Below are 12,922 nucleotides of genomic sequence, written 5' to 3'. Positions count from 1 at the left end.
AAAGGATTTCATAAAAACAAATAAAATAAAGGAAAAAAAGGTAACAAGTACTCTTACGTCATGGATTATGGCATTATTCTTAACAGACGGTTTCTCATTGACTGCGAATCCAACTTTATGCAGCATACAGTCCATAGCTTTACATGCAAGAAAAAGAAAAACTAAAAAAAAAAAAAGAAGAAGATACAAATTCAAAAACGACACTGTGGTGTGACGACGGTGAGCCCACATCACAAGCCAAAATGCCTTGAGAAACCAGACTTGCATCAAACATCTTAAAGCTATATCTTGGTTTCTTAAATCTTTGATTTCTAACAAGAATTTGAAGAGCATGGCTAATAATGCAGAGGTGATTCTGTTGGACTTCTGGCCAAGCCCTTTTGGTATGAGAATTAGGATTGCTTTGGCAGAGAAGGGTATTAAGTATGAGTACAGGGAAGAGGATTTGAAGAACAAGAGTGATTTGCTGCTGCAGATGAACCCAGTTCACAAGAAGATCCCTGTTCTCATTCACAATGGCAAACCAGTTGCTGAGTCTCTTGTCGCTGTTCAATACATTAATGAAGTCTGGAAGGACAAAGCTCCATTGCTTCCCTCTGATCCTTATCAGAGAGCTCAAGCTAACTTCTGGGCTGATTTTGTTGATAAGAAGGTACTCTTCTTTTAATGAAGTTTATCATGGAGTAAAGTATAGTTTATAAAAAAAATGTGAAACTCAATCTTTTAGTCATTAGTATTTGAGTGATATATAACACGGGGATTTGGGATGCAGATATTTGAGCTTGGGAGGAAGACATGGGCAACAAAAGGCGAAGAGCAGGAGGCAGCAAAGCAGGGATTCATAGAGTCCCTTAAGCTCCTGGAAGGAGAGCTAGGAGAGAAGCCATTCTTTGGGGGTGAAAATTTGGGCTATGTGGATGTTGCTCTTATGCCATTCTATAGCTGGTTTTATACCTATGAGGTGTGTGGAAATTTCAGCATAGAGGCTGAGTGTCCTAAGCTTATTGAATGGGCTAAAAGGTGCTTGGCAAAGGAGTCTGTGTTCAACTCTCTTCCTGATCACAAGAAGGTCTATGGATTTATGTTGGAGCTGAAGAAGAGATTTGGGATAGAGTAGAGAGGCCATTGCTTAGAAAGGAGATTAATCACCTGGGTTTTAGTTGTCTTGTTTTTTGGCTTTCAATGGTGTGCTTTTCTGTGCTGTTTCATATCTAATAATAAAGGCAGTTGATTAATTACTTTGTATGCAATCTTGATTTGATTATTTACTTTCATTCAATACTTTAACTATATTTATATATTTTTAGGTTAAATAATATTTTATTTAAATTGAAATAATTAACCGAATCAAATCAAATTAAAATTTCATTATAATTTCATATTCGATTCTAATTTTTAAAAAAATTGATAATTTTGATTCAATATTAATAAAAAAAATAATAACAAAACTGAATCAAACTAAATCTATCTGTCAGTATTTCTATATAATTTTGATAATATAAGAAGATTAAATTCTAATCAATATTGAAATATCTTAATTAAACCTTATAATATTACCAAACCGAACCATACCAATTTAATTTAAATTCATTATATTTTTTTTAATTTGATTAATATAAATAATTCAATTCAACACATTTACGAGTAATAAAAATAAAAATAAAATACTAACAGCTGAACAAATTTTCTATTTTTTTTATTAATTTAATTTAAATTTTGATTTTTATTATTTAATTTAATTCAATTTTAAATTAAACTAATCAAATACTCACTTTTACCTATTTTTTATTGTTTATAATAAATTATTTACCAGAAAACAATTTAATTAAACACTTTTATAAATTAATTGATGATTGTATATTTAAAAAATAAATTTTATTAATAAAAGTAAAATTTTAAAATTGTTAATAATAATCTGATAAGAAATATAAACATTTTGTAAAATCTGTAATGGGAAAATCAATATTTGTGATGTTTAATTTTTAGTTTTTTGATTTAAACCTACTTTTTTTTTTTTTTTTGAAATGGGAAAATCAATATTACTTTCTAACAAGTAGTAAAAATAACGAAATATTAACAGCTAAATAAGTTTTTTATTTTGTTATTAAACAAAATAAAATAACAATAAAAACAAATGCACTTTAAATTTTAATTTTTGATTAATCGGTTCAATTTTGGATCAAATTGACTTAAGGCTCATTTTTACTTATTTTCATTATTTGCCGTTTAAAATTAAATTATTGTGACTACTAATTCTGTTATGACAAGTGATGGATTTAAATAAGTATTTTTAAAATTTTTCTGAAAAGATTTTGAAAAGTATCTAACAATAGATACACCAATATTCAACAAATGCAATTAATAGAAAGGTGAAATCAAATTAACAAACTAATTTTATCAAACTCTTATTAACAGTAATTTAAACTTGCATACAGATATCTCAGATTAATAAAGAAAGCTTAAAAGTAAAGAGATTAGGAAAAAGAATGTCAAATTGATAAAGGACTATTTAGATTTTGTCACGAGTTTTAACTAATATCGTTTGCCTAAGACGATATAAGATAAAAAATAGGTTAGAAAACAAAAAATCTTATTAAAATTATTCAAATATTGAAAAGTGAGTTTCTAATAACTAAGAGAGACTATTTATAATAGAAAAAAAATCCTAATATAAAAAATTATGAAAATATCTAAAAAAATAATTAAAATGCAAAATTGACCCTTAAATGATGAAATTTTCATATCGAACTTTGTGACAGGCTTACGACCCTCGTCACACTTTTGAAAATCATGCGTCTCGAAATTTCCTTTCCGAAAAGCTATCGTGGGTCTCCATCGAACGTAGCCAGCAAAAATTAGGTCCGGTCTAAGTTTGCCGTAAAGTCCAAGGCTAGTTGCTCCATATCATTCCCTTCCACTTGTAAAGAACTCGACCTCGAGTTGTCATCAGCAAGGTAATACTGAAATAGATCTGCCACGCTAAACGTTTTAGAAATTTTCATCTTATTTGGAAGGTCAAGAACATAGGCATTATCATTAATATTCTAAATGATTTGGAATGAACCAATCTTCCTGGCATCAAACTTTTTCTGTCCTCCACCATGCTCATTATGTAAATACACCATAACTTGGTTATCGACATTGAAGGATTTGAAACGCCTATGTTTATCGGCTGTAGCTTTATATTTGTTATTGGCTTTTGTAAGGCATTATTGTACCTGTTTGAAAATATTCATGTGCTGCTTTGCCAAGTTGCTTGCTGCAATACTGTTGTGAGAACCTGTGGGAAAGGCAATAAGATCAACTGTATGCATTGGGACTTTTCTGTACACAACTGCAGATGGTGACATCTTTGTGGAACTTTGGACAGTATTGTTGTAAGCAAATTTTGGTTGTGCAAGAGCAAGATTCGAAATAGTTTTCTTATTACTGCAGATGCAGCGCAGAAGATTGCCAAGCGTACGGTTCACCACTTCAGTTTGTCCATCAGTTTGGGGATGGGCAGCACTGCTGTATCGAAGTTCAGTTTCAAAATATTTTCATAAAGTCACCCAAAAATGAGCTACAAACTTTACATCTCTGTCAGAAGTAATGGTTTTAGGGACGCCATGTAAGCGAACAACCTCCTGAAAAAACAGTTTTACCACATGAGAAGCATCATTAGTTTTCTTGCAAGGAATGAAATATGCCATTTTAGAGAACCTGTCAACAACAACAAAAATGGAATCAGATCCACGTTGAGCACATGAAAGACCAAGAACAAAATCCATAGATAAGTCCTCCCAAGGATGTACTAGAATAGGCAGTGGAGTGTATAAGCTAGTATTCTGCGAATGTCCCTTCTAAGTTTGACAAACCGAGCACTTATGGACTATCCGACTTGTATCTCTTTTTAATTATGGCCAGTAAAAACGCTCCTCCAATCCAACAATAGTCTTATCACGTCCCAAATGACCTTTCAAACCTCCTCTATAGACCTCCCGAATAAGCTTTTTCCGCAAAGAAGATCAAAGAATGCATAACCCGTTCTCCTTAAAAAGAAAGCCATTATGTATCAAAAACCCATCGGCATACTGGTGAGCTTGGACTCTAGCCCATATATCAGCAAAGTTATCATCTGTAGCATATAAATCCTTCAGAAATTCAAAACCTACAATCTCTTGATTAATTGTAATCAACAGAGTAGCCCTCATACTCAAAGCATCTATCACCTTATTACTATGGCCAGCCTTATATTTATAACATAATGAAAGGCTCTAAAATAAGCTGCCCATAGAGCATGCATCTTATTCACATGTTTTTTAGTTTTAAAATGGATCAAAGATTAATGATATGTATGAATAATAAACTCTCGCCCCATCAGATATTGCTCCCAAGTTTTAAGAGTCCGGAATACTGCATATAGCTCATGCTCATAAGTAGACCACTTCTTTCTAACTTCATTTAGCTTCTCACTAAAGAAGGCAATAGGCCTTTTAGACTGTGACAACACTCCACCAATCCCAACTCCACAAGCATCACATTCAACCTCAAACAGTTTATCAAAAACAGGTAGAGCAAGAATCGGGGCAGAAGTAAGCTTATCTTTAATCTCTTCAAAACTCTTATTGGCAACGTCGGTCCAAATAAATTTCTGCACTCTCTCTTTCTTCAAACAATCTGTGATAGGGGCAATGATACTGCTGAAATTTCTGATAAACCGTTGATAGAAGATAGCAAGGCCATGAAAGCTGGAACTTTAGAAATAGTTTTGGGAATGGGCCAATTTCGTATTGCTTCTACCTTCTTCTCATCAACATGTATCCCTTATGTACTAACAATAAATCTCAGGAACAGAACGCGCTCCGTCATATAAATGCATTTTTTCAGATTAATAACCAGCTCACTTTCTTATAAGGCTGGCATAACTTGACGAAGATGCTGTAAATATTCTTCTTCGCTGCGGCTAAAAACCAATATGTCATCAAAATAAACAACTACAAATTTACGTAAGAAAGGATGTAGAACCTAGTTTATAAGTCGCATAAAAATACTAGGTGCATTCGTCAAACCAAAGGGTATAACCAGCCACTCATACAAGCCTTCCTTAGTCTTAAAGGCGGTCTTCCATTCATCTCATTCCTTGATCTGAACTTGGTGATAGCCACTTTTAAGGCCAATCTTAGAGAAGACTTTAGACCCGGATAACTGATTCAGTATGTCATCTAGTCATGGAATAGGAAATCGATACTAAACTGTAATTTTGTTGATGGCCCAGCTATCCACGCACATTCTCTAAGTCCCATCTTTCTTTGAAACTAATAGGGCATGTAATCCACAGGGGCTAATGCTCTACCGAATATGCCCCTTCTTCAATAATTCTTCAACCTGTTCTTGGAGGATTTCACTCTTTTTTGAACTCATCTTATAATGAGGCAGATTCGATAATTTTGATCCAGGAATGAGATCAATCTGATGTTGGATATCCCGCAAAGGTGAAAGTTTGGTTGATTCCTCTACTATCTTAGGAAACTCCTTCAACAGCTCTTTGATGGGTGGTGGTAAATATAGTGCATCCTCCATTGCCCCTTTTGCTCTCACCAATAAAGTTAGTATGCCTCTAGATTTTTCAACTGCACTTGATAGCCTCTGCACTCTCGTGAAAACAGCAATAACATTCTTCCCTTCCGCTTTAGAATGTTTCGCAGAACCGGAAGGCAAAATAGTAATCTTCTTTTGATTTCACATGAACATATATGAATTCTCCTTCCGTTTATGCAAAGCATCAACATCGAACTGTCAAGGGCGACCTAGCAAAATTCCACAGCAATCCATATCTATAATATCACAATTAACATGTTCAGTATAAGATTTACCGATCAAGATAGGCACGTTGCAGATTCTGTTGACCTCAATTATCGGACCTTCCTTAATTCATCTGAATTTGTATGGCAAATGGTGCGGTTGTGTAGGCCACTGCAATTTCTCCACCAAAAGCTTAGCTATCAGATTCTCACAACTGCAGCTATATATAATTAGCCTGCAAATTGCCTCTCCTACTCGGCACTTTTCTTGGAAAATCTTCCTCCTTTGTGTCTCATCCTCCTGTTGTGTTGAGCATAAGATTTTCTTCACCACATAGGTGACCTCTCCATCTTCAGAACCCGTAATAGATCCATCATCATCATCCAGCTCTTCCTCAGATTCAGCCACCTGCTCAACCACATTAACCTGTCGGCGATTAGTATTAACTCCTCTACGTTCTGGACAATTATTCGATCGATAACCAGGTTGCCTGCAGCGATAATATATGTCTCCCATTAGTTTCTGATAAGGATTAGTTCTGCCTCCTTTGTCTGTTGTAGTGGTGACTGCTTTTCCTTTACTATCTCTCCTTTCTTCCAAAGTATTCTGAGGGTTGCCAGAATTTACAAGCTTAAAAGGCTGCCCGCTGTAATTGCCTCCATACTGCTGCATCCCTGTCGAACAAAATTTCTGTAATTAAAATTCTGGTTATACTGCTATCGTGGCTGCCACTCAACATGCTCTTCTACCCTTTTTGCCATCTCAATGGCGTCTGTCAAAATGAAAATTGCAGCTACTCCCATCATACAATGAATTTCGTGATTTAGGCCCCTCTGATAATGAGCAACCTGCTGGGCTTCATTCTCACAGTTTTCACACCTCGCCTGCAACCTCAAAAGCTCCTCAGTATATTCATCCACCCTTTGATTCCCCTGTACACAATCATGGTACTAGTTATACAAAACATGAGCGTGATCGCTAGGCAAGAACCGCTATTCAATCATCTACTTCATCAACACCCAGTTTCGTATGGGTTCTAGCCTTCTTCGATAGCGTTCATTTTGAACCGAATTCCACCAGGTTGCTGCACCCCCTTTTAACTTATAGGCCACAATCGGAACCTTGCGATCCTCTTCCACATTCATAACTTCAAAGAAATGTTCAACCTCTGCCAGCCAATCAAGAATAAATTCCACATCTAACGAACCAGAAAAGTTATGAAGGTATATCTTGATCTTGTAACCTTACTGATAATTTTGTTGGAAATTTGCAGGCACAGGATTGGCTACTGGTTGGGGGTGTGCGGCAGCGGGTGGTTGGTGGATTCCCTACTGCAGGGCTAACTGTCCGATCATCTCCCTCAATTCTGCCAAAGATGCTTCAATTGCAGCAAGTCGCACCTCTTGGTTGTCTGCCATGATTGAAGTTTTGCTCTGATACTAATCTGATAAAGGACTATTTAGACTCCGTGATCAGTTTTAACCAATATCATTTGGCTAAGACGATATAAGGGAAAAGATAAGCTAGAAGACGAAAAGTTTTATTGAAATTCTTCAAATATTGAAAAGTGAGTTTCTAATAGCCAAGGGAGGCTATTTATAATTAAAAAAAAATCCTAATATGCAAAATTATGAAAATATCCAAAAAAATAATTAAAATACAAAATTTATCCCTTAAACGATGGAATTTCCATATTGAACTTCGTGACAGGCTTATGGCCCTTGTCACACATTTAAAAGTTGTGTGTCTCAAAATTTTCTTTTCGAAAAGCTATTGTGGGTCTCCATCGGACGTCAGTAGTAAAAATTAGGCCCAGTCCAAGTCTGCCGTAAAGTCCAAAACTAGTTGCTCCATGTCACAAACATAGAGATTTTATAATGGATTGGCAAATATAGCCTACACCTACTCTTCCAAGGTCCTTCCTAAAGTCTTCACTTCACTAAACCTCTTTTAACAGGCAAGAGAACAACCTTTCATATAATCAACAAGCTTCCCAGGTGCTTGTAGACCTTTACATGTTTGATTCACACTCGAACTCTCACTTTAGGTTCAACAGGTGCTTAGAACCTCTATCAAGTGACCACACACTTGATCAACTTTATATAGGTTTTGATTCAGATGAAAAACACACTCAACAACTCTTATCAGATACAGCAAAAATGTTATTACGATGAGAGAGAGAAGATTTACCAACAAAGATCAGAAGTGTGAATGAAAAGTTTTTAATACAAAGGTTTTAAAATGCTCTCAGACATTCAGTGCTTTCATTACCCATTTATGAGGAGATTTAATCTCTTAAATAGATGTCCGAAAAAATTTCATTTCTTAACTACAAAGATAGCTCAATGGTACTAATTTTGAAAAAACTAGCCATTAAAACGTTGAGATTCGCGTAGACTGAAATCAGTTAGTTTTGCAGACTGAAAGTAGTTAACTAAAATAAGTATAAACAGAAATTAAATATCCAAATTTAAACTGTATCTAAAATTAGATGTCTAATTTTAGCCTTTCAGAATAATTTAGAAAAATAACTTAAAATATTTTTTTTGCTTTCAAGAAATAAAATGAGATGATAATTTTATTATTGTCATATTAATTCACTCACTTTTTTATAATAAATCCTGAAGATATATATCTTTTTTAACTTTTTCTTCCTTTGATTCATCTTGTATTCTCATAGGAGACTTCTTTCCTTCCTCGTAGAAAAAAACTTCCAAAATAAAGGATTTCATAAAAACAAATAAAATTAAGGAAAAAAAAAGGTGACGAGCACTCTTACGTCATGGATTATGGCATTATTCTCTAACATCACAAGCCAAAATGCTTTATAAATATGTAGCTTGAGAACCAAGATTTGCATCAAACATCTTAAAGCTATATCTTGGTTTCTTAAATCTTTGATTTCTAACAAGAATTTGAAGAGCATGGCTGATAATGCAGAGGTGACTCTGTTGGACTTCTGGCCAAGCCCTTTTGGTATGAGAGTTAGGATTGCTTTGGCAGAGAAGGGTATTAAGTATGAGTACAGGGAAGAGGATTTGAAGAACAAGAGTGATTTGCTGCTGCAGATGAACCCAGTTCACAAGAAGATCCCTGTTCTCATCCACAATGGCAAACCAGTTGCTGAGTCTCTTATTGCTGTTCAATACATTGATGAAGTCTGGAAGGACAAAGCTCCATTGCTTCCCTCTGATCCTTATCAGAGAGCTCAAGCTAACTTCTGGGCTGATTTTGTTGTTAAGAAGGTACTCTTCTTCTTTCCTTTTTTTTTTTTTTTCAAGTAAGAAAGACAATAGTCTTTTTATTTTTCCTTTCTTTCTTTTTTACCAAAGAAATATAAGGATTAAGTTACTTTTCCTTTAACTTTTTTTTTTTTATAAAAGAAAAGGCTATGTCATGTTGGGTATTCTTAAAAATATATAGCACAACTTCGAAATTTTTATGTAATTAACGGTTTGGTTCATTTTTAATGTAGTTTATAAAGTTTATACAAAAAAAAAATGAAATTCAATGTTTTAGTCATTAGCATTTGAGTGATATATAATATGGGGATTTGGGATGCAGATGTTTGAGCATGGGAGGAAGATATGGGCAACAAAAGGCGAAGAGCAGGAGGAAGCAAAGCAGGGATTCATAGAGTCCCTTAAGCTCCTGGAAGGAGAGCTTGGAGAGAAGCCATTCTTTGGGGGTGAAAATTTGGGCTATGTGGATGTTGCTCTTGTGCCATTCTATAGCTGGTTTTATACCTATGAGGTGTGTGGAAATTTCAGCATAGAGGCTGAGTGTCCTAAGCTTATTGAATGGGCTAAAAGGTGCTTGGCAAAGGAGTCTGTGTTCAACTCTCTTCCTGATCACAAGAAGGTCTATGGATTTATGTTGGAGCTGAAGAAGCAATTTGGGATAGAGTAGAGAGGCCATTGCTTAGAAAGGAGATTAATCACCTGGGTTTTAGTTGTCTTGTTTTTTGGCTTTCAATGGTGTGCTTTTCTGTGCTGTTTCATATCTAATAAAAAAGGCAGTTGATTAATTACTTTGTATGCAATATTGATTTGATCATTTACTTTCATTCAATACTTTAACTATATTTACATATTTTTAAGGTAAGTAATATCTGATTTAAATCGAAAAAATCCACCGAATTGAATTAAATTAAAAATTCAGTATGATTTCATATTATTTTAATTTTTAAAAAATTTAATGATTTTGATTCAGTATTGATAAAAAAATAATAGCAAAACTGAACCGAACTAAATCCATTCGTTAATAATCCTATATAATTTTAATAATATAAGAAGATCAAATTCTAATTAAAATTAAAATATTTTAATTTAACTTTATAATATTAAAATAAAATGTAAAAGTTCAAAAATTTAATTAACCAAACTAAATTATACCAATTTAATTTAAATTCATTATTTTCTCGCCTAATTTGATTAAATTTGATTATTATAAATATTTAAATTTTAATTTTTTTATTTATTTACAAATTATTTAAAAGTAAATAATTCAATTCAACACATTTATAAGTAATAAAAATAAAAACAAACTACGAACGGCTGAAAAAATTTTCTATTTTTATCAAATAAAAAATGAAAAACAGAAAATTTCAACAAAAATCAACATACCATTAAATTTTAATTTTTATTTATTTAATTCGATTTCATTTTAAATTACACAGATCAAATACTCACTTTTATTTATGTATTTATTTTGATTAAAAATAAATTATTTACCAGCAAACAATTTAATTGGATTATTTTATAAATTAATTAATGATTATATATTTAAAAAATGAATTTTACTAATAAAAAATAAAATTTGTAAAATTGTTAATAATAATCTGATAAGAAATATAAACATTTTATAAAATCTGTAATAAGAAAATCAATATTTGTGATTTTTAATTTTTAGTTTTTTGATTTAAAACTACTTTCTAACAAGTAATAAAAATAACGAAACAGCTAAATAAGTTTTTTATTTTGTTATTAAATAAAAAATAAAGAATAACAATAAAAACAAACACACTTTAAATTTTAATTTTTGATTAATTCAAATCAATTCAATTTTGAATTAAATTGACTAAATGCTTATTTCTACTTATTTTTATTATTTGCTCTTTAAAATTAAATTATTGTGGCTATTAATTTTGTTATAAAAAGGTGATGGATTCAAATAAATTTTTTAAGAGTTCTCTGGGAAGATTTTGAAAAACATCTAACAATAGATATACCAATATTCAACAAATGCAATTAATAAAAAGTAGGAATTAAATTAACAAGCTAATTTTATCAAACTCTTATCAACAATAATTCAAACTTGCATACAGATATCTCAAATTAATGAAGAGAGCTTAAAAGTAAAGAAATTAGGAATAAGAATGTCAAACATAGAGATTTTATAATAGTTCGACAAATATAGCCTATATTCACTCTCTCAAGGTCTTTCCTTAGGTTTTCACTCCACTGGGCCTCTTTTAACATGCAAGTGAATAGCTTTCATACAATCAGCAAGCTTCCTAGGTGCTTGTAGTCCTTTACATGTTTGATTCACACTCAAAATCTCACTTAAACTTTAACAAGTGCTTAGAATCTCTATCAAGTGACTACACTCTTGATCAACTTTATATAGGTTTTGATTCAGATGAAAAACACTCTCAACAATTCTTATCAGATACATACAGCAGAAATGCTATTAAAATGAGAGAGAGAAGATTTACCAATAAAGATCAAAAGTGTGAATGAAAAACTTTTAATACAAAGGTTTCAAAATACTTTCATAAATTCAGTACTTTCATTACCCATTTATGAAGAGATTTAATCTCTCAAATACATATCTGAAAAAATTTTCTTTTTTAGCTGCAGAGATAGCTCAATATGGTAATAATTTTGAAAGAACTAGCCATTAAAACGTTGAGATTCGCGTAGACTGATCAATTAGTTTTGCAGACTGAAAGTAGTTAACTAAAATAAGTATAGACAGAAATTAAATATCTAAATTTAAACTATATATAAAATTAGATGTCTAATTTTAGCCTTTTAGGACAATTTAAAAAAATAACTTAAAACATTTTCTTTGCTTTTCAAGAAACAAAATAAGATAAATAATTTCATCATTGTCATATCAACTCACTTACTCTTTTATAATAAATCCTGAAGATATCTTTCTTCACTTCTTCTTCTTTTAATTCATCTTGTATTGCCATAAGAGATTTCTTTCTTTCTAATGTAGAGAATCTTCGATGAAGGCAGAGATTTCGACGAAGGTAGAGGTCGTGTGTGGTGATTGCACGCTAAATCTTATTACTTCGAGATTGTAACGATCCGGGAACCGGACCGCTACCGGCGCTAGGATCCAGATCGACTTAAGGTCGCCGGGACCCGTAGCAAGCCTAACATACAACCTGTGTACTTGATAAAATCTCATACATGATCATACATTTTTATAAAAATTAACTTTCCATATACCAAGCTTGACCTGTGCATGCACTATATCTGTAAACATAAAACCCCTTACTGGAGCCCTCATCAAATGCTCCAGCTGGGTCAACATATCATACATCAAGCTTGGTTCAACATATCTCATCATTAAAACATTTATCTCTTTACATAAAGATCATGTATAAAAAGGGACTTAATCATACATAACTAGGGCAAAGCACAACTCTATCCATTACATATCTTTATATTACATTACATTATAATACATGTCCACTACAACTCTATTATAAGAACATAACTTTTACCCTTGCTGACATCCTGCTATCACTGACCCTGCAAACCTGGGGGTTAGGGGAAAGGGGTGAGCTAAAAAGCCTAGTGAGCAGAATAATAAAACATTTAAATATCATATGCCATCATGAAATGCATCACAACACAAGTAATCACCTTAAGATGGTATTGTCACCAAAAGCCCCCTACATATCCCATAAATGCCCGGCCCTCGACGAAACTCCTCAGGACTTCCTCTTAACATAACATAACATGTCCAACTATGCTAGGGGCAATTAGGCCACACCTGGTCTTCTCTTACTCTGTGCCAGGGGCGATTAGACTCCACCTGGTCTTTTCTTACTCTGTGCCAGGAGCGATTAGGCCACACCTGGTCTTTCCATCTCATATCATATCATATCATATCACAT

General features: G+C 32.9%; 2 protein-coding genes across 2 annotated transcripts; both read left to right on the top strand.

Moving 5' to 3' along the window:
- The first annotated feature begins 253 nt into the window (after positions 1-253).
- On the top strand, positions 254-1,264 carry LOC110622309 (probable glutathione S-transferase parC). The gene is made up of 2 exons (XM_021766774.2): positions 254-652; positions 773-1,264. The coding sequence occupies exons 1-2, from the start codon at positions 332-334 to the stop codon at positions 1,115-1,117; spliced, it is 666 nt and encodes a 221-aa protein (XP_021622466.1). The 5' UTR covers positions 254-331; the 3' UTR covers positions 1,118-1,264.
- A 7,391-nt stretch (positions 1,265-8,655) lies between these two features.
- LOC110622308 (probable glutathione S-transferase parC) lies at positions 8,656-9,811 on the top strand. The gene is made up of 2 exons (XM_021766773.2): positions 8,656-9,029; positions 9,349-9,811. Exons 1-2 carry the CDS (start codon positions 8,709-8,711, stop codon positions 9,691-9,693), a joined length of 666 nt encoding a protein of 221 aa, XP_021622465.1. The 5' UTR covers positions 8,656-8,708; the 3' UTR covers positions 9,694-9,811.
- The last annotated feature ends 3,111 nt before the right edge of the window (positions 9,812-12,922 follow it).

The sequence above is a fragment of the Manihot esculenta genome, chromosome 9 (assembly GCF_001659605.2).
Source record: "Manihot esculenta cultivar AM560-2 chromosome 9, M.esculenta_v8, whole genome shotgun sequence".
NCBI classification, from domain to species: Eukaryota; Viridiplantae; Streptophyta; class Magnoliopsida; order Malpighiales; family Euphorbiaceae; genus Manihot; species Manihot esculenta.
The sequence above is the reverse complement of the archived record's forward strand: the minus strand, read 5'-3'. Positions and strand labels throughout refer to the sequence as shown.